This window comes from Opisthocomus hoazin, chromosome 3, assembly GCF_030867145.1.
Source record: "Opisthocomus hoazin isolate bOpiHoa1 chromosome 3, bOpiHoa1.hap1, whole genome shotgun sequence".
Lineage (NCBI taxonomy): Eukaryota > Metazoa > Chordata > Aves > Opisthocomiformes > Opisthocomidae > Opisthocomus > Opisthocomus hoazin.
Window position 1 is genome coordinate 108,970,776 of NC_134416.1, and position 24,589 is coordinate 108,995,364.

The 24,589-nt window shown below is 41.5% G+C and overlaps 1 protein-coding gene across 5 annotated transcripts in view; it reads left to right on the plus strand.

Moving 5' to 3' along the window:
* Nucleotides 1-272: 272 nt before the first annotated feature.
* ECI2 (enoyl-CoA delta isomerase 2) overlaps nt 273-24,589 on the plus strand; it is a 30,397-nt gene continuing 6,080 nt past the window's right edge. Inside the window, exons 1-10 of one of the 5 annotated variants that reach the window (XM_075417212.1) lie at nt 298-376; nt 11,110-11,165; nt 11,644-11,839; nt 13,164-13,217; nt 14,058-14,220; nt 15,514-15,612; nt 17,455-17,646; nt 18,471-18,540; nt 20,413-20,515; nt 22,152-22,272. In XM_075417212.1, coding sequence (XP_075273327.1) covers nt 14,098-14,220; nt 15,514-15,612; nt 17,455-17,646; nt 18,471-18,540; nt 20,413-20,515; nt 22,152-22,272 — 708 coding nt within the window. In that variant the 5' untranslated portion in view covers nt 298-376; nt 11,110-11,165; nt 11,644-11,839; nt 13,164-13,217; nt 14,058-14,097. Of the gene's footprint in view, nt 377-11,109; nt 11,166-11,539; nt 11,561-11,643; nt 11,840-13,163; nt 13,218-14,057; nt 14,221-15,513; nt 15,613-17,454; nt 17,647-18,470; nt 18,541-20,412; nt 20,516-22,151; nt 22,273-24,589 lie in introns of those variants that run through there. The other 4 variants (XM_075417211.1, XM_075417214.1, XM_075417213.1 and 1 more) reach the window with 4 other exon arrangements.

Sequence of the window (24,589 nt, forward strand, 5' to 3'; positions counted from 1 at the left end):
CTTTGAAACATTCATCCTGGAGGGAGAACTCACAAGTCTTAAATGCATTTACTTTTTGGGGGAAAAAAACCCCGGTTCCACGTCCCTTCGCTGTCCGCAGACCGCTCCGGCTCACGGCCCAGCCCCTCACCGTCTCCTCACGGCTCCCGCCAAGCCCGCCGCCGCCCAAGCCCCCGCCCGCAGCCCGCCACTCCCGGGGAGCTGGAGACGGTGCTCGGCCTGGGGCGGGAGCGGGCGGCTGCCATCCCCTCAGCGGCGGCTCCGCGGGGCGGGGTTCGCCGTCTCCTCCTCCTCCTCCCTCCCTCCCCCCTGTCATGGCGGTCTCGGCCCTGACCTTCGCCCGGAGGTTGTGCCGGCGGTCGCTCTGCGAAAGAAGGTGAGCCCCGATCGTCCGCGGCCCGTCCCTGCGGCCGGGGGCTCCGGTACCGCGCTGCCCCGAGGAGGGAGCGCTCCGCGAGCCGCTGCCTCTCCCGGGCGAGCGGCCGGCAGCGGGCCCCGGGCGGTCCGTGCTGCTCCGCCGGGGCTGCTCGCCGGGGCCATAAGCGCCGTGGGGCGGCGGGGCGGGGGGCTCAGCGCTGGGCAGCGCCATCGCCCTCCCGCCGGGGCCCAGCGTGGAAACCGGGTGTCCTCATGCCCGTGCTGGCGGGCGGGCCGGGGTAGCTTAGTCCGTGTGGCCCACACCTGCGCGGCTGCTGCGCGGGGTGGGACGTGGCCTCCGTCCTCGGGTGCGGAGAGGGGCCCCGCCAGCCATGCCGCCCGCCCTGTGAGTGGCTGAACAGCTCTGGGAGCGGGGAAACCAGCGTTTGGTGCCTTCCTCAAACAACCCCGCGCCCTCGTCGGTCTGTCTCCCGAGGCAGATGTTGAACCACCTAAGAAATTGTTGGTTAGGCTGGGGGTAGGACATCTGAAACCGCACTGAAATACGGAGAAGAATGTGTGATTCCCTGTTTTCTTGATGTGTTTTTTTCTCTTATTTTCCCCACAAAATCAAGCTTACTTATGTGTCCAGCTAATTAAGGCTCCTTGCTAAGACTGCTCCAGCTTTCCGGAGGTCCTGTGCAGCCTGCTCTGGGTGACCCTGCTTCGGCAGGGGGTTGGACTGGGTGACCCACAGAGGTCCCTTCCGACCCCCACCATTCTGTGAGTCTGCGATTTCCAGACAGCGATGCGAGATCTCCTGCGGTGCGCCTTGACTGCGTACTGCTGCGAAGCTCTTTGCAGGCAGCGGCACGCAGCGGTGCTCACCGCGGTGGCCGTGCACCCGCTGCGTTAGCCGGGCTGCAGGGAGCAGAAGCGGCGGCCGCACCTGCGAGCAGGCTGACGATGGCAGCATTGGTGGTTTGGTTTGGTTGAAAATGGTTAAATTGGAAACTCCGATGTAAAAGTGCTTGGGTATGAATAAGAATCACAAATGACGTAAATTCGTAGAATTTCCTCTTCCTATCAAAAATAGCTTAAAAATACACAGTTTAAGAAAAGTAAGCATTTGGTGTGTTAAGTATACTTCCTAAGCAAGTTCCTAAGTAGAATAGTGAAGCAGGCATCATCATACCGATAGGTTAAAGACCTGTGATTTTTTAGGGAGAAGCCGCTACCCGAGCATTCACACGCCACTCAAGGAGTCACACATCCACCACCCGAGACTTCAGCTGCAGGGACTGGAGTCCCTTCACAGCAGGCGACTCCGATAAACAGATGGGTGCCCCTTTTCAACTCCCCCCACACACGCACTCACTCTTGGGCGCTTCCTCATCACTCAGGCTCTACCCGAGGTTTCCCAAAGCAGAGCTTCTGACACAATGTATGCCAGATGAATTTATTGAGGGGTGCAGTGGTGTAAAACAGCTCAAGCCTTCGGAGAGGGATGCCGAACACAGAAATCCCTGGGCAATTATACCCTTACAGAGTAAATTCCTGCCCTGCACGAGTTCTCCACATGGTGTCCAAGCAGCAGGTGATCCAGTGGTGTTATTTGGGTCTGGGGTCTTCCATCCCTCATTGGGGCCCTGCATTGTCTCTGGGCAGGCTGAAGACTCTTTCCTTGTCTTCAGGGAGGCCCTGCTGCTGTCAGTGAATGACTTAAGTTCATTATCTTCTAGCTGCAACTGAGTCCTTAGGGCCCTGCTTCACAGAGCTTGGCAAGGGTTCAATGAAGGTTCATGGTATTCAGGTGGCAGATTCACTACATGCGGCCTAAAGCTTCAGTGAAGTTAGCCGCTGATGCCAAGGAAGTTAGTTATATGAACATAAATATGAATAGTATGCCAGAACACAAAACAGCAACTCTTCTTAACATTTTGACTAGTTTTTTCTATAACCAGGATACTCTGATTGTTAACAACATGCAAATGCCATTGTTATAATGCACACTTTCATAAGTGGAATGCTTTTACTCAAGTATTCAAGTATCTCCATTAGGAATGAGTGCATCTTGGCCAGAAAACTGTAGTCATTTATGCATTAAATTGTAATATTTTTTCTCCCAAGCTTTGTGAGAAATTATTTGAACTACGTACACGAACATCTTAAGACACAGGGCGAAACAAAGACAGTGTGAATTGTGTGATCAACTTGACTTCTGCCTTCATTTAAAAAAAATAACTAGGCAAGCTTTCAACAAATAAGTAATATTAATTTAATATAGGTAAATTGTTAAAATGAAAGGGAGGGAAAGCAATTCCAAATTGGGAAACACATAGAAGACTGGCCTGCTGGACATCATTAGGCTAGTGGAATCACATGTATTTGAAACAGCAAGATTCTGTATGTGAAATAAGGTCAGAAATCAATATTAGTAACGGGTTAATGTTTTTAGTATATAATCAGATATAATACAGGAAAATGGTGCAATTTTTCCAGTGACAGGTGGGCTGTATTTTTCTGTATCAGCAGCCTTGTTGCTCCAGTGAATTTGGGAAGTTTTTTTTTCAGTCTAAACTCAAGAAAAAGAGGCATATCTTTGGAGCACTGGGAGAGGGACTCATACAAATATAAGGACAAAATGCAAGAATTCATCTTAATTTGTTGTTTTGGTTTGGTTTTGTTATTCCTAATCCTTTCAGGCATGGAGTTGTGAGTTCCGTGGGCTCTTCTCCTACATGCCCACTTCTTGTCCTGCCCTGGCACAATATGTGATTTTTCCCAGTTTGAATTTGTCCGAGGAGGGGGAACGCCAACACACCACAAATGCACATGCAGAAGAGTCTTACTGGGGCGAATGGAGTTGACATAGACTTAAAAGACTTGCTCCAATAGCACTCTCCTGGTCCAAACTAAGACAGTAACACAGTCACACCCTAACTTCATAGTTGGTACAGTTATCTCAGCAACTTTAATGGAGGTCAGATCTTATCAAAGACTAATCCTTCCAGGAGTTACTCTTTTATTTCTCAGCAGCTCCAAAGAGCCATTTTCAGAGAAGTGCTATTAAATGCTGGTCTTTAAATAAAGTGGATTGAAAAATGGTTAATTTTCTCTTAAGCTGTTGGCTTGTCCTTGCTTTTGTGGCTTTGTTGGTCTTCGCCCGTGCCTGGAATACTTCCTGCTTACAGTAGATCTGTCTTTACTACAGTGTCTGCTTTTCAGTTTGGGAGGCAGCAGTCTTAAGAGTTTGAGTTCACTTCATGGCTCCTGAGCAGTGTCCCTGATCTCTTTTTGGCTTCCCTGCATCATCTCATCACAAGACATCTGCATGTTTACAGCCCACCCTGACGGCAGGAACTCAGGTGCTATGAAGTCCCAGCACAATATGCAACAGTCCTTGTTCAGTCTCTGCAGCCCTTTTCCATTTCTGTCTGGGAATTAATTGAAACTGCTCCCTGAATTGCTTAATCTTTACGTGGTAGTACAGCTGCATTCTCTGATCATTATATCAAGGCCCCTTTGATACATTTACAGCCAAGCAGGACATTATAACCCTTGCATCTCCTCCTTTTCCTGTCTCTGACTCCAGACCTTATAGCTCTTTTTTGCCTTCCCTGCCACAAAGCCAGTCAGATGCAAGGTCCTGGGAAAAGGCCCCAGGGATTTGTCTTTTCCCTGTGCAGGTTACGAGGAAACTCTTCGTTGAGGGTGGAGGAAGACCTGATCTCTTGCAGCTGGGAGGCTGTTTCTGGCCTCATCGAATGGGTGTGCTCTGGGGCCCTTCTCAGTGAGAAGAGGCTCAGTATTCCAAGTCATTCCCTGAAAATACTTCTTCATTGCTATTAATGGTCTTATCAACTGCACCGTGGGGTTTTGTTTCCTTGTTTTTAATATGTGAGGAGGATGGAAACACAGTCTTCCACTGCTACTCTTTTTCTGTAAGAGTTGGGATTCTGAAGCATAGCCATTAGAGTAAACTCATACACTGTCTTTTGAATGCTGAGCCTATCTCATAAATGGAAAATAAACAATTAAATCTCCTAATGGGAGGCTTCTTCTGCAAATGCTAATATTAATTGCATGAGTTACTACATCTTGTTTGCATATGCTGGTTTACCAATACGACTTAAAAGACAAAAGGTAGCGGTGAAATGGTTGAATGGTTGTCCAGAAAAGCAGCTTGACAAACTTATTTAAGCACCCTCTGAAACTGTTTTGAATAGAAATACACACAGCAGTTAAAATCCACAAAATGAAATCCGGAGCAGCAAGTTCACTGACTGTATGTAGTTGAGCTGGATTTGACGGTTCGCAGCTAATATCCAGCCAAGGTGTCTGGAAGTCTTGAAGATGGATTGGCTTGGAACACAGCTTTCTGTTGTAGTTAATTTGCTTTGAAGCAGCTGTTAATTGAAGTCAGTGTGACCTTGTCAGCTTTGTCTGCTTAAGTCAGTGATCACTAGGTGGTTCTATAGCAGCTTTGCTGCCGAGTTCAAAAGAATCTGATAATATGAATGCAAATAAGGCAGTGATTAACTACACTTTTTTGTCGTTGAATTTTGCCAGGCTGAACAGCCATCCTCTCCAAAGTGTGCTCTCAAGTAGCTCCCACTTCACATGAGGAACCAGTTTCTTTCTGCTCTTGCTTTTTGAGATTTCTCTCCCCATCAGAAGTTAGTTACAAGTTTCTTAAGGAGAATGTAAATACATTTTCAAATGTTTTGGGTTTTTTTGTTTAATTTGATATGATGCTAGGAATTAATTTTGAGCTTTTGCTAGGGTAGAAGATACTGTCTTTGAATAGTACCGTTCCAAGAAGCTACCTATTTCTTCCCTTGTACTTCTCCCCCTGTGCAATTTATGTTCTGTCTGCAGCTGGGATCTAGTGAAGAGAGCAAGCAAGCTACACTTCATTCTTGCCTAGCAGTCCTCGTTAGGGTGGAAATTGCTTATTTATTTCTAGCAAAACTTTTGGAACATTGCACATACGAAGAAACACTTGAATGTCAGGAATTCAGAATTCGTAGTGCAAAACATGACATTCTACTTGGGCTTGATATGCAGACTTAATTCACTGTAATGAACCTTGTTTACAAGTAACCTCCATTTATAGTAATGCCAAAGTAGACCCCAGAGGTTTCGCTGGTAGTTATCTTTGTTAGAGTGAGCAGATACAGGAGATTGAACCAGTTTTGTCAGTCTGTTCTTTTTTCTACTTTATTGTTATATTCAGCATAAGAATACTTGGGATTTTTTCCTATTTCCTGACTGTTCTATTTTAAAAGAATAATTTAAATGTTGATCAGTGTGAAATAATCTGCCTAAAACTACTAAATATGGATATTCAGTTAAGATTGGATGTTTCTTCATTATTCTGATCTAGTAAATGGTCGATCCTTTCTATTGTAATGAGCCCACTGATTACAGTGAACATTTTTCAGTTTCCCTTGAAGTTCATTATAATAAAATTTAGACTGTAATCAGCAAATTCCAGCAAAAACTGTGAGCTAAGATTTTAAAGGTCTTGTTAAACCATCCTTTATTTCACAGAGAAACAGAAGCCATTGCCTAGATGCTCCACCAGAAAAGAGGAAGAAAAACTGTCTTGGAATGGGTTCTGCTTAAGGCTTCCTTCTTCCATCGAAGCTTGGGCTTGAAGTCACTGAAAAAGTGATGCTATTTGTTTGGCTTTGGAGAGGTCTGGCCATGATTAACAGGTAGCAATTTGATAATTGGCCAACATCCTGTTTTTTAAATCATCCTGGCAGTAGTCTTTTATCACTGAAAGCAATGGTATTAAAGAAAAAATTACAATTTTTGGATTAGTATTTTATCAGCTAGTGCTTTTAATATGAGCAGTGTTAGGTAATGCGGGTTGGCCAGCCATGGAAAGGAGACCATAAGCATTATCAGTGAGCTGATAACTTCACTGTTTTGTTCCTAAGCTCCTGACTTTTCATGTTGACCTAAATACATGCAGAAAGGATAACAGCCCCAGAAAGCAGTAAATTCAGTAGGTGGACAGATTTCATTTGTGCTGAAGTTCAGAGAGAACTTGTGTAGTGTTTCGTTATGTTGTTTAGCCGTGTGTATGAAAGCTGCCTTTTTTCTGATGACATGGAGTACTCCAAGTGGAAACGTCTGTGATCCACTCAATGAATGAAGTCTATTTTAGCTGAAGATTAAATGGAAATTATCACTGTGTTGGTTTAGAAACAAGTAAACACAACTTTGCCCTCAGTGCTATCTGACCACATAGTTCACAGTAGCTTTTTGACCGTGGTCAAAGCCATGTTTAAGAACAAACAAATTTAAAAAACCCACCCCCAAACCCAAAAACTGCCTCCTATCTGAATATAGTAGAGTCCTTTTAACCTGCTCTCAAAAGTATCGTCTTCTATTGGCATCTGACTGCCCAGAGGGAAGGGTTTTTTTCTCTCCTTTCCCCCGGCCTTTCTTTTTCCCCAGTAATCTTACTGCTTTGCTAAAAATAAGGTTAAGTTGGAGAAGGAAGCAACACAAAAGTTGTCGCTTGTAGGTCCTGATGTCATTCTGGATATTTCACATATTTTGTCTGTAGCTGGGGTAGATTCCAGATGAACATCTCTCCTTGTGGCAGAGGGAAAGAAAGTAAGCTTCGGACAGAACGTTTGTCTTCATTCACTGGTTCAGCTGAACTAGCAGGAGTGTCGGTGGGTTTTCTGGTGAGGGTGACAGCTCCAGCACCGGGTTGTGTCCTTGTCGGAAACCCACCTACCTTGGCTGAAAGCAATTCACATCAAAGTGTGTGCTTTCTTGCTCTCCGTACAGTCAGCAGGACTTGGCCCCAGAAGCCAAAAAAAAATGGCTTTTTCCATTCTCCATTAGCAGCAAAATTATTTTGAGTATTTGTTCGTAACTGTTCTGTTCAAGTCGCCTTGGATAAGAATGTGTAAAGAACCTATGTGAGTTTGTAGCTCTCCAAACACTACAATAATCTTTGAGTGATTCTCAGCAAACATCACGTGTGAGTATCACAGCTCTATATTTTTCTGCTAACATTCATGTTTATAACTTTAAAATGTGTTTCAGAGGATATAATGTCTGTAAATCTTCCTGCTTGCAGAGTTGTCTTACATGGACTGAGGATGTACAGGAAATTCTCTTGTGCTTTAGTCATTCACTATGTCCGGTTAACTTAAGTCTGCTGGAAAGAGAGAGCACTTGCAGAGATTTCAGGAGATGATCTGATTTTCCCTCCCAGCAGCTGTGATGAGAGAATATTAACTGTGCCTGTATAGAGCACAAAGAGCAGGCCATTTCAGATCTCAGTGAATGGTAATCTAGATCTTTGATTCTTAGCTATTTAATATTGAAAAAAAAATTACCAAGCACAGCTGAGCTACTTACACTAAACAACAGTGATTCAGCACTTCAGTTTGCCGACAGACACATCATTATCTGCTAGTTTTTATATGTCAAAACAGTGTAGGAGTGTAAAATAGTAAAGCTGATAAGGATTTGTACAGCAAACTTGTGTTTAGAACAACTATTGAACTGATGTAAAGGAGGAAATAATTTGACTTTGATTTCTTTCTGTTTATTAAAGCAGCAGTAAGTGAATTGGTTATAGAGTATTTCCACTGATCTTTTCTGCTAGCTGGATGTATTGGAAATACCAGAACACTAGAAGCATTCCTGTTACCTGAGAGCAGTATGTTTTAGTACTCCATACTAGCTACAGTATAATGGAGTACTGCCAGGGACTGTGTTGGTAGAACAGGGAGGGATGGTTATTTTCTTCTACTTTTTAGGAAGATGGCATTTCTGTCTCCTGACTCATCAACACCTCCATGTCATCACCATGATTAATAAAACTTTGTATTTCCCCAAGTGAACCAAATGCATTGATTTCTAGAGAATAACCTTGGTGCTGATAAGACTTTATTAGTCTACTGGTTTTTGGTCTGAGAGGTGATGCTCTTGTTACGATAGGTCTTTGCAGGAGCCTGGTGATCAGTAGCAGATCTGACCTGTGCTTTAGTTCTTGCCGCACGAAGAAATAAAACAGCTCTGGCTGCTAAGCTGGTGTTAACCTACTGCTAACCTGATGTGACCTACTAACTTGGATTACTTCTAACGTACTGCCATAGTGCATGTTAGCAGGTCACACCAATATGGGACTCAACGGAGTGAGCCTGTGAACTTACGTGGTGAAAGTACAGACTACTTTGCCTGTAGTAGTTACTGCAAATTAGTTGACTTAGCAATTGCAAGGTGTAAAAGTCGCTGCCATGAAAGTGTGGGGTTTGGGGTTTAACTCGAAGGAGCAACTCAATTAGTTAACTGTGTTTGCTTCTTTTGTAGTCGCTAGATATTAGAATATACACCAGTTACTGAAATTTGGACAGAAATTGTTAGAGGCAGTCTCTTCTCCATCTTCTGAATGCAGACTGAATTTCATCTGCCCATGTTCTTCATTGTTTGTGTTTTAACTAATGGCAGAGGATCTTGAAAGAAGTGCATACAAATGAGAGGAAGCGGAAGGTTTTGCACGGGATGGTTGTGGAACCAGGTGCAGGCTTTTTTGAGATGACGGAGGTTGCAAGAGAAGATGTTCATGTGTCAAATACGGTTACTCTGCATTTCCCAGTATAAGAGAAGAAACTTGAAAGGACAGGACTAGTAATTAACAGCTGAAGTAATTTGACTTTGTCAGCGTAAAAACTGTCAAGCTGAGTTTTCATTAGTATGACACTGTCACTGCCTTCTACGCAACTCCTCTTTGTAAGAAAGTCTGTCTGTACAACTTACAGGGATGCTCCTTTCCACCTAAAAGTCTGACAGGATATTGTAACAGACATCATTTTCATTTGATAGACACTCATGAGAAACAGTTCTGCAGGGGGGGTGAAGAAAAAAGAAGAAACAACCTGAAAAGAGTATATGCCAAGAAATAGTGTGTGTAGTCAGATATCTGAAGTTCTTTGGGAAAAGCCTGTAACAGGATGACATGAACAAAGAGAGCTTTGCTTTGCTTCTACAGCCAAAAGAACGCCCAGAATTTCTGTATTAATTAACTATCCACCCCCCACATACTATTTTTTTTTTCTTCCAGCAGCAAAGGAGGAGTGATTGCTCCAGACATGCCACAGGCTGCTCCATTTGTTTTAGCACAGTCAGGTACCCCTTCCCAGATCAGCTCTAGGTAGCTTGTAGGGAGAGAATAGCTTTAGGACTGAGAGGTATGACAGAAATTTGACATTAGCCCTGTCCACCTTCAGCTGTACGGGGAAAGCTCTTATATTGCTCTGTAAGTGCTCTGGCTACGTGAAAATTTATTAATCCTAAATGTTACATTATTGCATAGATAGGTATCTGTTTGGATTCAGTAATACATAACCAATGGTTAATGAATGGTGATTTGGGCTACCTGCAGATTAATATTTGTAATGATTTCTGTGTTAATAGCATAGACAGTAGCTTCTTCTCGCTCAGCAAAATAAAGTGAAGTACAACTTCAGATTTGTTGTATGCAGAAAATACTGCAAGTGAATATGGGAAACTGTAACATGATTTTCCTAGTTACAGAGAAAGCTATGAAATACTGGCACTGCTAATGCTTTGCATGTTGTCGTTATGTGGGTATCAACTTTTCTTTTCCTTTTTTTAATCTTCTTTTTAGAGATTATGATATGAAGTCTTGGGGGCAAAAAGAAGAGAAATTGGTGTCTCGTGTTGAATGTCTTTCTCCAGACAGTCCAGTTCTTTTTCTCACAGTTACAGTTTAAACACTGGTTTCTACTCCCCTCACATGCCTCACTTCCTAACAGTTGCTGCAATTGCTAGCAGTGGCAACCTTTCCCACCAGCTCTGCTCCTGCGTTGCTTGATGTAGCTGAACTAATGATCAAAGGTTGCTGTTTCTTCTCCAGATCCCTTTCTTTTTCCTCCATCGAGAAAAATCAGGGTAATCTTGAGGGGGGATCAAAATTAGAGAAGTGCTACTGAAAGAGGGAAGCTGAACTTTCGGACTCCTGAAGCTTGTGGAACAGTCGAGGCTCTGGCTGGTGCCTCAGAAACGGTGGTGGGCTGGGCAGGGCGATGTGTGCTGTCTCCTCTTTGGAGGGACTCTGGAGGGACGGGGAATCACAAGCTTGTTTTAGATTATAACCAAAGACTTTGTGCCTGGAGGTTTGTGGGAATTGATTGCTTTGTATCCTAACTGAAAAAAGCAACCCATACAGCTTTTTCTACAGTAGCAGCAGCAAAACACTATTTTGTTCAATTTTCTCTTAAGATGAAAAGAACATGAGCAGCAATATCACCGCTTTAAGATGCTGTAGTACCAGATCTGTGTGAAGTGGCAAGGGGCAGTGACCGTGCAGCTCACTGTTCTGCACGAGGAATGTGTGGAAAGAGCAGCGCAAAAGATGACAGCAGCTTGAGGTAGTGATCATGGCAAAGAAGAGAGATCGTATGTGTTGTCTGAAGTATTACACATGATGTACAAAAGATATCCACATTTTCTATTAAACATATGTTCTAGGATTCATCTGACTGACAGTTTAATGCACTGCTCCTTTCTGTCTGGTGAGACTTCCTATGCTTTTTTCTTCCTTGTCTCTTTAAAGCTAGTTACAGTAATGTGAAATGAGCATTTTCCAGTTCTGTCAGGAGTTTTAAACGCACATGTTTCTAGCACCACCTGCTGCTTTTAATCCTAATAGGATTTTTAACTGCTTTTGTCTGTGCTTTATTTCCCCAGGATCTACTAACATTTAAAAGAAAACCTTTATTAAGTAAATGGAAGATGGAGTTCAGGTATATCCATCCCTTTCTTTTGCTGAGCATGTCTGATGTTTCCTATACAAAGAGATCTTTTGGCTTCTGTTTAGTCTCATTGAGGAAACTGCTAAACTGCTCTAAAAGTTAGAAAGTGAGCAGCCAGCTTTTTACAAATAGTTGGCATTTTAAACTCTATAAAAAGTCCTTATGCAAGTGACAGCGCTACGCTATAGTGAGGTGCCCTGTCTTTAACAGGCTTTGCTAAACAGTGAGAAACTACTTTTAGTGTAATTGACTTTAAAAATCTTAATGAAGAGCCTTATGTTTGAATGTTGAACAGGAAAAGAGGCATTTATGTGAACAAGTAGGATGAATGGGATGGGTTTGCAAGATACCCAGAACGACTGAATGGGAACAAAGAGATGTCCAAGGCAAGGAAATAAATGTGAAATGATTGTCAGCCTGGATGTTTCAGGTTCAGGCAGTGATGCCCACAATTTATGTCTTTTTTCAGAATGTACACCTTGCGAAGTACCAAGTGAATCATCTTGCAGGAGGGCGCAGGCATTTGTCCTGGACTTTGTGGCTGCTCTGCCAAGTTGTGACTCCTCTTGCTTTTCTCTCTCTGGTGGGAGCTGGATTTTTTTTTACCCAACTGGGAGAGATAGCTTGACCCTCACCACTCTTCCATGAGTGCCAGTACAACAAAGGTAATTTGTGGCAGTGGGAGCTAGTTGCCTGCAAGATGCAGGGCAAGAAAGTCTTTGGGGTTGTGGCACAGCGTCACTGTGTGGTCCCAGAGACAGCAGTGCTGTTGTGTGTGCTGACAGGTGGCAGGTCATCTGCTCCTCACTCTTTGTGATCTGCTTAGGGTCAAGGAGCTCTGCTGCTGCTATTCGTGTATCTCTCTGAAGAGTGAAGTCCTGTCCAAGATGAATAAATTGTGAAATAACTTAATTTTTCCTTTGCGTTTTCATCCTTTGTTATTTTAATAGAGAAATAGTAGCAGTCAGCTTAGCCTTAGCGTGTTGAGAACTGGTTATCATAACTAAGATGTAATAAATGTCCTCTGAGACCAGAAGGCAGAGAGGAAGGAGTGAATCATAGATACCCTGCAGAGAACAGAGCTACAAGCAGCAAGGAAGAACTAAAGAAAAGAAGCCTTTTCTTATAAACTTTAGACTTTAATAAACAGCTAAGTTGCTCAATCTCCTGTTACAAAGCAGTAGGTAAGGAGGAAAAGAAGAATGAAAGATGGAGCATTTGAAGTGGATAGGTGACGTATTTTACCCAAACTTTTTTATAGCTAAGAAGTAAAACTGAATATAACTAAACAGCAAAGGAAAGTAGCTCTGAGTCTGGACTTACTGAAAGATCATTCCACTTCTTCCCAGGCAAATGTTTTTATTCACCTAATTGTTTTCTCATCCTCTTCTAACTTGTCCACTTTGCATCCTTAATAAGGAAGAGAACTTGTGACCTGCTAAATGCCAAAAACCCTTAACCTTGAATATATGTGCGTACATACCTTCAGGCTGGCTGCTGTGCTGTTCCCTTCTGCCCCCTGCCCATCCTCAACTCTTGTTAATTTATGGTAGGCATTTTTCACACTTCGCTCCTGCAACTTGTAGGGTTGCAACAGAAAATAAATTTTTATTTAAGAAATAAGGGCAATGAGGATGTTTTCAAGGTAGGCAGTGGAATTTCTCTGAAATTCTCATTAGGTGTGTATAAAAAAGCAGAATTTTCATGTTAGGTATGATTTTTAAATGATGGTTCTGTAGCTGAAATGTTAACAGATTAAATTAGTGATTGAACATTCTATCAGCCTGCATTTGAGATAATCATTAATTTTTCAAATGTGACTGGTTATGATATCTATCATATAGATGTTCTAATGTGACAGCTGTGTCTGTAACTTAGAATGGGGACAATTGGGGGGGGTTGTTCTTTTTTAATTAAAATAGAGAAGGAATGTTTATACATAAACTGCTACATTTTAAAAATAGTAAAAATACTTAATGTATATTGCAGTTTAACCAAAGAAAGCTGAGACAGCATTCTTTTACCCTTTTGAAACAAGCCAAAGTGAGTATACTTCTTGGATTTTGATTCCAAACTCTGTTGAAGTAAAGCTGCTTTTACAAAGCACTATGGGGTTGAGTTAGGTTGGTTTGTCTGAAGTGGGGTTGAGGTTTTTTTTTAATGGAAATACCTTTTTTTTTTTTTTTCTGTTGGAGGATGCTTCTCCCAGAATATTTGGAGCACCTCTTTTTTTCAAGTGTCTACAGGCTGTTTTACAGCCTGTCCTTTTCCAAAGGACATTTTGAAATTAGCCTTCACTTAGGCTGCCCTGATTGGAGAACCAGGCTTTGGGATTCAAGTGTTTCTAGACAGAAGCACACGAAGAGATCACAAAAAACAGACACGCTGCATACTTTTTTTAATTCATAGACATATAAAGCTGTTAATGTTGCATACAGAGATTTAAACCATTAATAAAAATGTTTGGTGTTTCTTAGTTGTTTGTCATGGACAGAACCTGTAGGGCTCTGATTTATTCAAGAAACAGCAAAACACTGATTTACCACTCTGCCATTTAGTGGTCTATATATGATCATCTGGTATATTTTCTGCGTAGTGGCTTTGTCGTCTCGCAGCATTAAATCTACCAGTTTACATACTAGAGAGAGAGAGAACGTCATATTCTCCAAAGATTAGTTATGTTGCAGCTAAAGCAAACTTCTAAAGCAACTTTCTGGTAGTTTTTAGTATCTTGCTTTTTGTTGCTGTTGTTTTGATCAGTGCAGGTACAAATATTTAATGTTGTACGTTTACTTTAAATGTCTTTAAAAAGCAGCATATTTGTTTCTCCTCTAGTCTTACATAAAAACCAAGCAATGGGCTATTTTTTCACCTTACTAATAGGCGAGCGCAAGCTGTTTGCATTCCTGCAATTCACCTGCACATGACTGCAGCCACCATGCAAGTCAGCCAGAAAGATTTTGAAAAGGCTCAAGAACAACTGAAGCTTTTGAGAAAGGATCCTGGGAATGAAACAAAGTTGAAGCTCTACGCTCTGTTTAAACAGGTAGGCTTGACTTGTGTTGTTTTGTAAGGTGCATTTATAATCTGAGGGAATGGACCTGTAAAATATTTACTTAAAATAGGCGTTTAAATCTATTGTGTCTTAACAAGCTCTTCGTTTCAAGTGCTCAAATTCAGTTCTTGAAATGCCAGCCCCTCAAACCCTGCCTGAATTCTGAGGGAAGCCAAACCTGTTTAATCTTACAAATCATGCTTTGAATAGAAACCTTTATTCAAATAAATAGAGCGAATTTACATCAGCTGTGTGATGCCTTCCATATATAGGATATAGTGCTGCAGCTCTGGAAAATGGCTTATGCCTAGGGAAACAGAGTGTGCCATGTGCTTCCTCTTAAATTTGTTGTACCTACAGTCAGTCAGCTGGGCCTGTAATATAATGGTGTTGACATTTGAAGGTTCATTCCTGGGGTTTTTCTCTTTCTTTCTTTTGTATAGTCATTGTAGTCTTTTTTTCGTCTCTCTCTTTTTTTTTTTTTTTTTTTTAATTCAAGGAACTATTCATCCACACTTTGAGTGGTGGTTTTTCTTTACTACAGCATGGAAGGAGACTTTTGGACAGATAGCTGCAAGTCCTTAGCAGGATTTGTACTGGTATTTGTGGATCAAGATTGGCTGCAGGGTCAGTGCAGGCTGTGGCTTGTTATATTGAAGTAGGTAATCAATTGCTCTTTTAAATAAAAACTTAGACAGCTGACTGTTCCAGGTAGTTCTACTAATTAATAATAATGAGCTCATGAATGCGTTCTTTCTTTCCCACCTCCCACTTGAACAATTTCTCTCCAATAGCGTGCTTTTCTTCAGGAAAACTGATCACAGAATACTTCAGGATAGCTCAGACTCTTGCACTTCAACTGGTCCAACGCCCTTGCTCATAGTAGGGCCAACTTTGAAGTAAGATTCAGCTTAATGGATCCCGTGCAATGGTTTCTTTGTTCACACAGTTTACAATTCTTTAACTTTCTTTTTAAGTATAAAACTTGCACAATTTTTGAGATAGGAGAACTTAACATGCATGGGCATTGTGGAAACTAGTGTCTCATATTGGTTAGGTGCTTCTGAAAACCCAGCACCAGGTATTAAGAAACAGCAGACACTGAAAACAGCACGGTATGTGAACTGTCTGAATATTGCCCAACCTCTAGGTATTCCTTCTGTCTCAGAGTTGAATGCTGTATCCTGATCAGATAAATATTCCTAACACACATCATCTTTTCTACCAAGGCATCTGAATGTTAATCAAAGATTTAAAGAAGTTTTGTTTCACTCTTATTTTCAGGCTACCGAAGGTCCCTGCAATTCTCCGAAACCAAGTATGCTGGACTTTGTCAAGAAAGCCAAGTGGGATGCATGGAATTCTCTTGGCAATTTGTCTCAGGTGACAATACCTATAATTTCCCTTAGATACTTTGTAGATTACTCTACCTTGAAGTGCCTGGACTGTAAGTGAATGGCTGACATCTAAACATATTACATGCTAGTTGAGCAGCTCTGCTTCAGACACCAGAATGTTTTGCACTGTATTCTACAGTCATTTCACTGCTTCAGTGTTTGGAGATTTTTTTACTGTGTAAGCGTAGTTCTAAATTATTACTAACAGCTTGTATCAGCATAAAAGATCTTACATATGTAGTGACTTCCAAAAAAAGTAGTGTTTTTCACATTATATTCTATTCTACTGTTCTCTTGAAGAAAGATGGATGCAGTTTCTGAGTTCTTACAACAAGAACAAATCTGTGAATCCATCATATTGATAATTACATCATTTTAAAAAGTCAGTTTCTTATGTGACTGACTAAAAGGCTAGAAAAAAGCGGTGTATTGAGAGCCCCTCTTCATTCTTTCGCAGTATGTCTTGACATATTTAACACCTTTCATAACCTTTAAAGAAGTCTACTTCAGGTGAAACGAGCAGAAAGAATATAGATGCAAAGACACATGTGTGTTCTTTTTTCACGCAGACTGTAGTAAGTCTGACATTGCAGATAGCTACCACACTTTCTTCAGCTATTGTTAGGTGAAGAAAACATAAGCTTTACAAACCAGCTGTGACACTCCTACATTAAGCCTGCTGTCAGGAGTAGTTTCTGAGGTCAGTCAAAGATATTACTTCATACAGAACGGGTTTTTCGTGCTTTTTTTTTTCTTTTAAAAGAAAACATACTTGCATGATTTCCTGAACATAACGTATTCTTGTGCTGCTTTGGGGGATTTGGGGTATGTTTTGGTTTTTTGTTTGGGGTGTTTTTTCGGGTGGCTTTGCAGCTTTTGGGAATAGCCAGGAAACACTTAAAACAATCTGCTCTGCAAGTTACGGTGGAGAGGGAACAGACAGTTTCCTGTGCTACAGGTTATGGATTACAGAGTTGCTCAAAGTATATTACCATTTATCATGGTTGCCCAGAGAAGTAGTGGAGGCCCCTTCCCTGGAAATGCTCAAGGCCAGGTTGGATGAGGCTCTGAGCAACCTGGTCTAGTTGAAGATGTCCCAGCTCACTGCAGGGGGGTTGGGCTAGATGACCTCTAAAGGTCCCTTCCCACCCAAAGCATTCTGTGATTTCAAGAAAATAGGTTGTAACAACCAAGACCTTACAATTCTTTTATATCACTGCTTACTTTAGAAAGAGGGAGGCAGGATTCTTTAGGCTTTTGCATGTTGTGTTTGTACTAAATGAAAACTAGTGTCTTCAAGCAATTTTAAGATGCCATAGAGCCATTTCACCACTCTTCAGAAATACATATTCTGAAATAAAAACTTATTTTGTTGGAGAAATGTCAAACTGGAAAGCAGAAACAAAGGATCCATAGAAATGTGTAAATGCTGGGAATATGACAAAGATATCTCAGGTAATTTTAGGCGTGGATGGGGGCACTCCTCCAACAAAATAAATGTTGTCAGCCCAGCATCTGCGCACTTTTATTTTGTAGATCCATTGCTGCTGCTTTCCAGATGACTTTAAGCATGATCTGTTCATGAACTGCAGTGTTTAAATACAGCATATTCCCCTTCTCACCCTAATTAGAATGCTTTCTAATTAGAATGCTTTCTAATTTAGATTTTTTTTTCCTTTTGTCTTGAAGCACAGTGTCATTTCCCACCCCCCACCCCTGGTACCCATTGTCTGAATAGCACAACAAACTGATTTCCGTGTCAACCTTTGGTAACCTTGTGTGATTTCTTTTTTTTCTTTTTTTTTTTTCCCCTTTTCTTTCATTGCAGGATAATGCCAGACAGAAATATACTGAACTTGTCTCAAGTCTGGTCTCTGCAGAATCTGCTGACCAGAAAAAAGATGCTTCTGCAGAAGAGGGCAGACGTGACGGCTATGAAACAATACTAGTTACCACCAAAAACAACATCACAAAGATAATGTTTAACCGACCTGATAGGAAAAATGCCATCAACCATAAGGTAAAGAAATTAACTTGGGAGGATTAATGATTTTTTCTTTCCTGGCTAAGCTACTTAAGTGTTTAGAGAATCATTACTACAGGTTTAGCAGAATTAACTGAAGCATGGTGGTCTGAATTCTATGAGGGCTTAGTATCTTGCCTCTGATAACAACCTAAAGAATAAATATCCAGTACAAAATGAAACCATTCAGCGAAAATTTTACAGCCTGGGCTTTTCTGCGTCTTTTGGTTTCTTTCAAACTTAGTATAGGATTACAGTCTGCACTAAATTCAAATGGCAAACTACAGGACGACTAGGCTGTTTTGTGGCTACAAGATTTGACTGCAGCCTTATGTATAAGAGAGTATGTGTGCAGCCTACTTTGGCTCAGCACCATTGTGGGTATGTCTAGATAGTCTTCCAGTTCCCATGGCTGGCTGCGTGAGGAAGTCCATCCTGTTGGAAACAGCATGACCAGCTGTAAGGATACCAGAACACAGACTTCACCCCACTGCTGCTAATTCTTTAATATATTATTTTTGCTCACTTAAACTACTGCTCAGGTTTTAAAATTAACTGTTTCCATTTAACATCTGTTTTCCAGAGGACCTTATTTTGTCATTTAGGTTTGCCTTGGAAGTCTAGAGTATTGCAAGTATGTGTGTTTATGGTGAGAAATACCTCACATGTAATGCTTGACTTTCTGTGGATGCAAATTTTTTTCATACTTATAAGGACCATAGTTAATCTGTCTCTCAAGTTCCTTGTTGTCATTGTGACTCTCCTTTTTATGATCTTTTGCACCATCACATTTGTACTTTGTTGACTTTCCTCTTATGCAGATGTACAGAGAAATTATCAAAGCACTTGAAGAAGCTGGAAAAGATGATTCTACCATAGCAGTTATTACTGGTAACACACTTCATATGCATCTCTTAGATTTATTTTACGTTACGCCGAAGTACAGTACTGACATGAACTGTCTACCTGTATTTAGACTAAGATAGAATTGTGTAAGTGAGGAAATTCCTTCCTCTAGTATAGACCAAAGGTTTTCCAAACTGTTTTGGCAAAATTCTTTCAAGGTGGTGTTTCAAATTCTTTAGCAAGCTTGCTGTTAACATCAGAAAGTTTTTCTGAGGTGAGAAGATAGACATGGAATACTCCTAAGGGCTTTATTACTTTTGAGTAGCTGATATATCTGCTCCACAGCATCTTCACTGCTGCTTTTGAAGTTCAAAGTTTTGAAGTTTTTAGTCAATTTTCTCTACCCCTGTGATCTGTTGGAACATACTAAAAGCAAGCCCCTCAGATCCTGCACTGGCACGGCCAGTAGAGAGTTTACACTGCGCATTTACCTATAATCATCAGAAAAAACCTGATACTTTGCTGGTTTGGTTTTATTTCCCCCCCTGTGGCTGCCATAGGAAAGGATTGGCCAGGCAAGCTGCAGCCTGGCCCCGCTGTATCTATTCCAGTCACCAGATGTGTGCAGCTGGATGGCTGCAGCGACGGTGTGAAAGGGCAGCCCAAACCCATGCTGCCTGTGAAGTCTAGCTGCTCTGGAGACGTGTCGTTTGGATTCTCTGGAGGACCCTTTGGTCCGTCTCTGATGCCGACTGAAGGACACAGTGGCAGGGCAGGCGGGAGGGACAGAATGGCGGAGGGCAGACGCTGCCTGTCTGGCCCGTGCTTGTTGGAGGCAGGTGGGAAATCAGCCAAAGCCTGAGCTTTGGCTGGCAGCTAAGTAGTGTGGACACAAGGTGAATTTGGGCTTAAGCCTGCTCACGAGTTGCTTCTGGAGTAATTGCCTAATATGCTTCTCTGCTGTTTTCTTTACGAGCGCGTTATATTCCCTGGCTGCTGAATTTCCTTTCCGTAGCAATGACTAGGCACAACAGCCCTTCCAAAATGAGAAGGGTGCTTCACACAGCTGGGAAGTCTGATGTGTATAGCTAGGGGTAAATAGCAAACACCCCTGCGCAAACCTTTCTGTTCCGTTTTGTGTAGTTGGGAAGAGCGCTGCAGCGTCAAGCAGTGGATGTGCTAACCAGTGAAAGTTCCCGTCCTGTGAATGTCCTCATGGCACACAAGATGAGTTAGACAATCCAGTCGTGCAGTCCAGCTTTTAAATACTGCTTTTTTGATGGTGCCTCAAACTAATTTACACATTCACTAGCAGGTTATCTGCTGCTTACTGAAGAATACATCCTTCAGTACAGTGATTTCGACGCAGTGCTGTTAGTCTGATCCTTGGAATGCTACGCTTTTTCCTTAATTGGTCATAAAAGGTGTAAAACTTCTACCACATATTAAATAGGTTATTCTGTCTGCTTTTGATCCTTGATCTGTTTGAAGGGGGATAGAATGAGATGCATAAACTTACATTTCCATTTTCTGTTTAAAAAAAAAAGTTTCTCACATCTTACTGTGTGATTTTGTATCGACAGAAAAAAAACCTGAGCGAGTATGGAGGGAAGGAAATAAAATAGTTTTTTTTTCCATCTGAGACTGTTATGGGGGAAAAAAAATTTTCCCTTCAAATCTTTGAAATTTAATACCCTCTGGCTTTTTACCCATTGTTTTTCAGTGAATTATCAGTCAAAGTTTACTTTTAAACCATAGATGCCCTTTAAGGTAGTGTGTATACTTTGAAACCATCCCTCTGATTATTTATTAATGTTAGACACCTAGAATGAAATTCTTTTATAAATGTAATAAATGGAAGCTTCTCTTACCTACTCAGAAACCATTGGGGCATTTATTTGTATGTGTTCTCTGCAGGAAGTGGAGACTACTACAGTAGTGGAAATGATCTGAATAATTTTACTAATGTCCAAACCGGTGAAATGAAGAAGATGGCAAAAGATGGAGCAGTATTACTGAAGTAGAACAGCTTGGTTTCATATATGAATAAGTTACTGTAATGGGTAAAATGTAATTTGCAGGCATTGTTAGAAAACACGACAGCAGGGACCCAGTTATGCTACGATACATCCACTGAGATGACTGTTTCTAAGGGCTCACCGTGTGTCTTAAAACAAGGATCATGTGGGAGAAGTAATATTATTTGTATGAAATAAATGAGGAAATGAGGTGAATATTATAAATCTCGTTAAGTATAGTTATTTAAGTCAGTGATACAGACTCGATTTTATTTTTAGTCCCCAAAGTACATGCAGATATAATGACAAAAACATGATTTTGAGTGTATAGTTTGTAAGCTACAATGAAAAATGTGTGGGTTTTTTTATATCTAACAGTGTCTACACTAGCAGGACATGCCAAGATACCTTCACTGTCAGACTTCTTTGAACAGTGACGAGATGTAATGAACTTGTTCAGAATTGCCCAGGAATTCTGACATCTTGATTCCATCTTTAAGTCTGAATCTATCCATTAAACTGATTTATTTTCTAAGGCCAAGAAGATCAGGCGCATCATATGACACAGCAGCAGAAATGTTTTTTGGGGACAAACAACATGTTTCTTTCTTCCCTGTTTAAGCAGATTTTGTATTTTACTTCTGTATGTGATGATTACATCTGAGAGATGCTTGCAAGTTGGATTGCTTCCTCAAGCACTTGCAATTGATAGAAAATCTAAAACATACATACAGAAAAGCAAGCAATGTTTTTAATTTAAATTTTAAAGATGAACTGGAAGTTAAGTGCTCAGTTTTGTAGCTTTTACTTAGGCAAGCTGTCTGTGGATCACAGTTGCCCCTGCAAAGTGATAATTATGCAGTCTGAATCTGTTGCAAAGATGTCATTCAGTGGTATCTGGCAAGCATCTGCAGTGTTTGTAGGGTCTTCAACACAATGCGTAGTCTCACGTGTACTGCATAGTCTTTCATCTTGTGGGAAGACTGTATTTGCTATGCTGTTCCTATTCCATAAACACGGTGCTTCCTCGCAGCTGATGCACAGAGATGCCAGAGAACTGGAGTTTTTACAACACTGTTCACTTTTGGAAAATACTATGTTTTGAGAATGTATTTTGTGCTTCTTGGATGGAGAAGTAGCTGTCAAATGAAACAGAATACTATTTCTCAGACCTGTGCAGAACAGCAATAGGGAATTCTGTGTTGTGGTAGCATCACAATTTTGATACGTGGTGGGGCTTCACTGCAGAACAGAATCTGTGACGGGAACGGGTATCCCGTGGGTAGAGCTGGGATGGATACACAGGCAGGTAGGTACAGGGCGAAAGTCTGCTCTTGTTAGTGAGCTGTATTCAATAACTGTAGCTGAAGAGGACAGCACTTTCATAACTGGATGGCAGGAACTAGGAGAGCTGGGCTGTCATGTATGTGTTTGATTCTTAGTTGGTAAGGAAATGGAGGTATTTCAAATAATTCTTATTTTGTCAGAATTCATTTGGGAAAGGGCAAAATAACACATGCTACATAGAATCTAGCTCATGGTTTTTGTTATGCAGTATCTAATCGTGTTTTGGAAGTTGTATGTGTTTGATGGAAAAGACTAGGATGTGCCTCTTACATTGTTCTTCCTTCTCTCTAGAGAGTTCGTGGGTCATTTTATTGATTTTCCTAAACCACTGATAGCAGTGGTAAACGGCCCAGCTATTGGAATCTCTGTAACAGTCCTTGGATTGTGTGACATTGTCTACGCTTCTGACAGGGTAAGTACGTTACATAGCTGATCCCAAGGCAGTCTTTAAGCCACTTTCTGTAGCAAATATCATTTGGTTTGGGGTAATCTGACAGAAAAGAACACACAAGTTTAAAGGCTTCTTATATCATGTCCAGGAACACGTATATTAATTACCAGCACAGGGATGCATCAGCCAGTGGTTAACATGCATGGAATTTTCCTGCTGTAGTTATGGTTATCAAGTTACTGACTCCAGTTTAGAAACTCTTTACTGAATTGGTGGGTAAAGTAAAGAGTAACTGATGTGAAATGATGATTGTCATCCCCTGTCAGCTGTGGGAGAGGGAGCAAAAGATTATTAAGGAATGGAAGTGCAGTAACTGGCATTTTATCTAACCTGTGTTCCATGGTAACTTTGGAAAAGCTTTAGTTTATTCAACTTCAGAATCCTTTTAAGGTAACTTGCCAAAGACAGAACCCAAAGCTATATTAAGGCATAACACAGAATCCCACTTTATGGCTTATATTTTGTTCTGTGCTGTTCGTTTGTATAAAGTTGTTAAATGGATACAGAATTTAACCCAAGATCTTAGTTAATTTTAGGCAGGCTTTTGCTTGCAGAAGTATCTATGATGGGTGGTACTTTGACTCCTGCTTCAGCACTGTGTCAGACTTTTCCTCAAACTCCCTGCTGGATTGGGTTTGTCGCTATGAGGCTTAGGAAAATTGAGCTGCAAGGGACTGACATCCTTCTGCTTGCCCCATAACAGGATCAGCTAGGACCATGTCACTCCTGACAGGTGCTTGTGTAATGTGCATGATTTATTCAGTCTGTTCCAGTCCCTAGATCTCTTCTTTTACTAGGAAATTGTTGGGTTCTCCCTCTTCCTCCCCTCCCATCTGATCATTTTTTGCTGAAGGGTGAACCTCTTCTTTCTTGTTCCTGAATTGGAAGAACAGACTGTGTTCATCCTCCCTACACTAGCCGTAAGTGTGCTTAGCCACCAGTGTACCTAGACTGTTAGATATGTCTCAGGTTTACATCAACTCTCTCAATCTTTTCTTTTTTTTTTTAGGCTAAACAGCTGCCATTCATTCAGTTTTCCCTCGTGTGCTTTCTGAGGCCCGCAGTTACGTTCTGCTGGACTCCTTCCAGTTGTTCTGTGTCTCTTTAAGCATAGTGGTACAAACTGGGCACACCACTCCCGTTCATGCCTTACTGATCTGAAGTAGAGCAGAAGAACTTCTCCACATTCTGCAGACTGTGTTTCTCTTTTGACAGCCCACAACGTTACCTAATTTACGTACTTGTGGTCTGCTAGAACACCTGGATCCCTTAGTGTAGAGTTGCCAGTTCAACAGCTGTCCCAGTCATGTATCGTGTACTGTGCACCAGGTTATTGATGCCAGACTTCAACTTGTCCATATTAAACAGCATCTTCTTACTCGTACCTCTCCGCTTTATTAAGGCTGTTTTGAATTCTGATCACTTCCCACGCAGCATAATAATTCCTACAGTTATAAATTAATATACATTTAGTTGAAGTTTAATCCAAATAAGCATTAAATGTTTTGTCCTCTAATAGTGTCCTTCCTTCTTGAAGGATTTGTACTTCTTACTTTGAGGTTCATACATGAACTTCCTTTTGCTACTCATATATATATAATCATTGGTAAATTCTTCTTGGTTTTGCCTTGTATTTCTTTTTTTTTTTAGTATCTGCATGCTTATATGTGTTTCATCCTTAGTTGTCTGACCTTGTTCTCACTTTCTGAGTGCTTGTATTTAAAGTCAGTGACAAGCTCATGATTTAGCTGAGACAGTCTGTTAGTACCTTCCTACCTGTGCTGGGACAGCTTTTGCTTGTGTCCTTGGCAGCAGTTCCCTGAGGATTTCTGTAGGGTCTAACTTAGCTCTTCACTTAGATTAGTCTTCATCAGAACTTTCCTATTAACTTCAAGTTTACTGAAGCCATCTCAGAGGAGATTGATCTCTGTTCTTCCCTTTCCAGGACTGTGAACTCATGTGCAGTAAGGTCGTTTTTACCCAAATTACTACTTGATTTCACATTCTTCAGTAGCTTGGTTGGGGTGCCTTAGGCATTGACTGCGTACACCAGAAGTGGCCACCTCTGCTGTGTCCAGGATCGGTTTTTATTCTCAGCCAGGTATTCCCAGAGCAGATCATTACCAACCACGTTTAGAGGACACTGCGCAGCCCAGTCTGACGACAGATCGGCATTTTGGGTGGTCAGTTAACATTGCCTGCTGCACTGGATTTTGCACCAGTTCCTGGGGCAGCAGTTTGTACCCCTGCTGTAGTTCATCTCCCCTTGCTAAGGCAG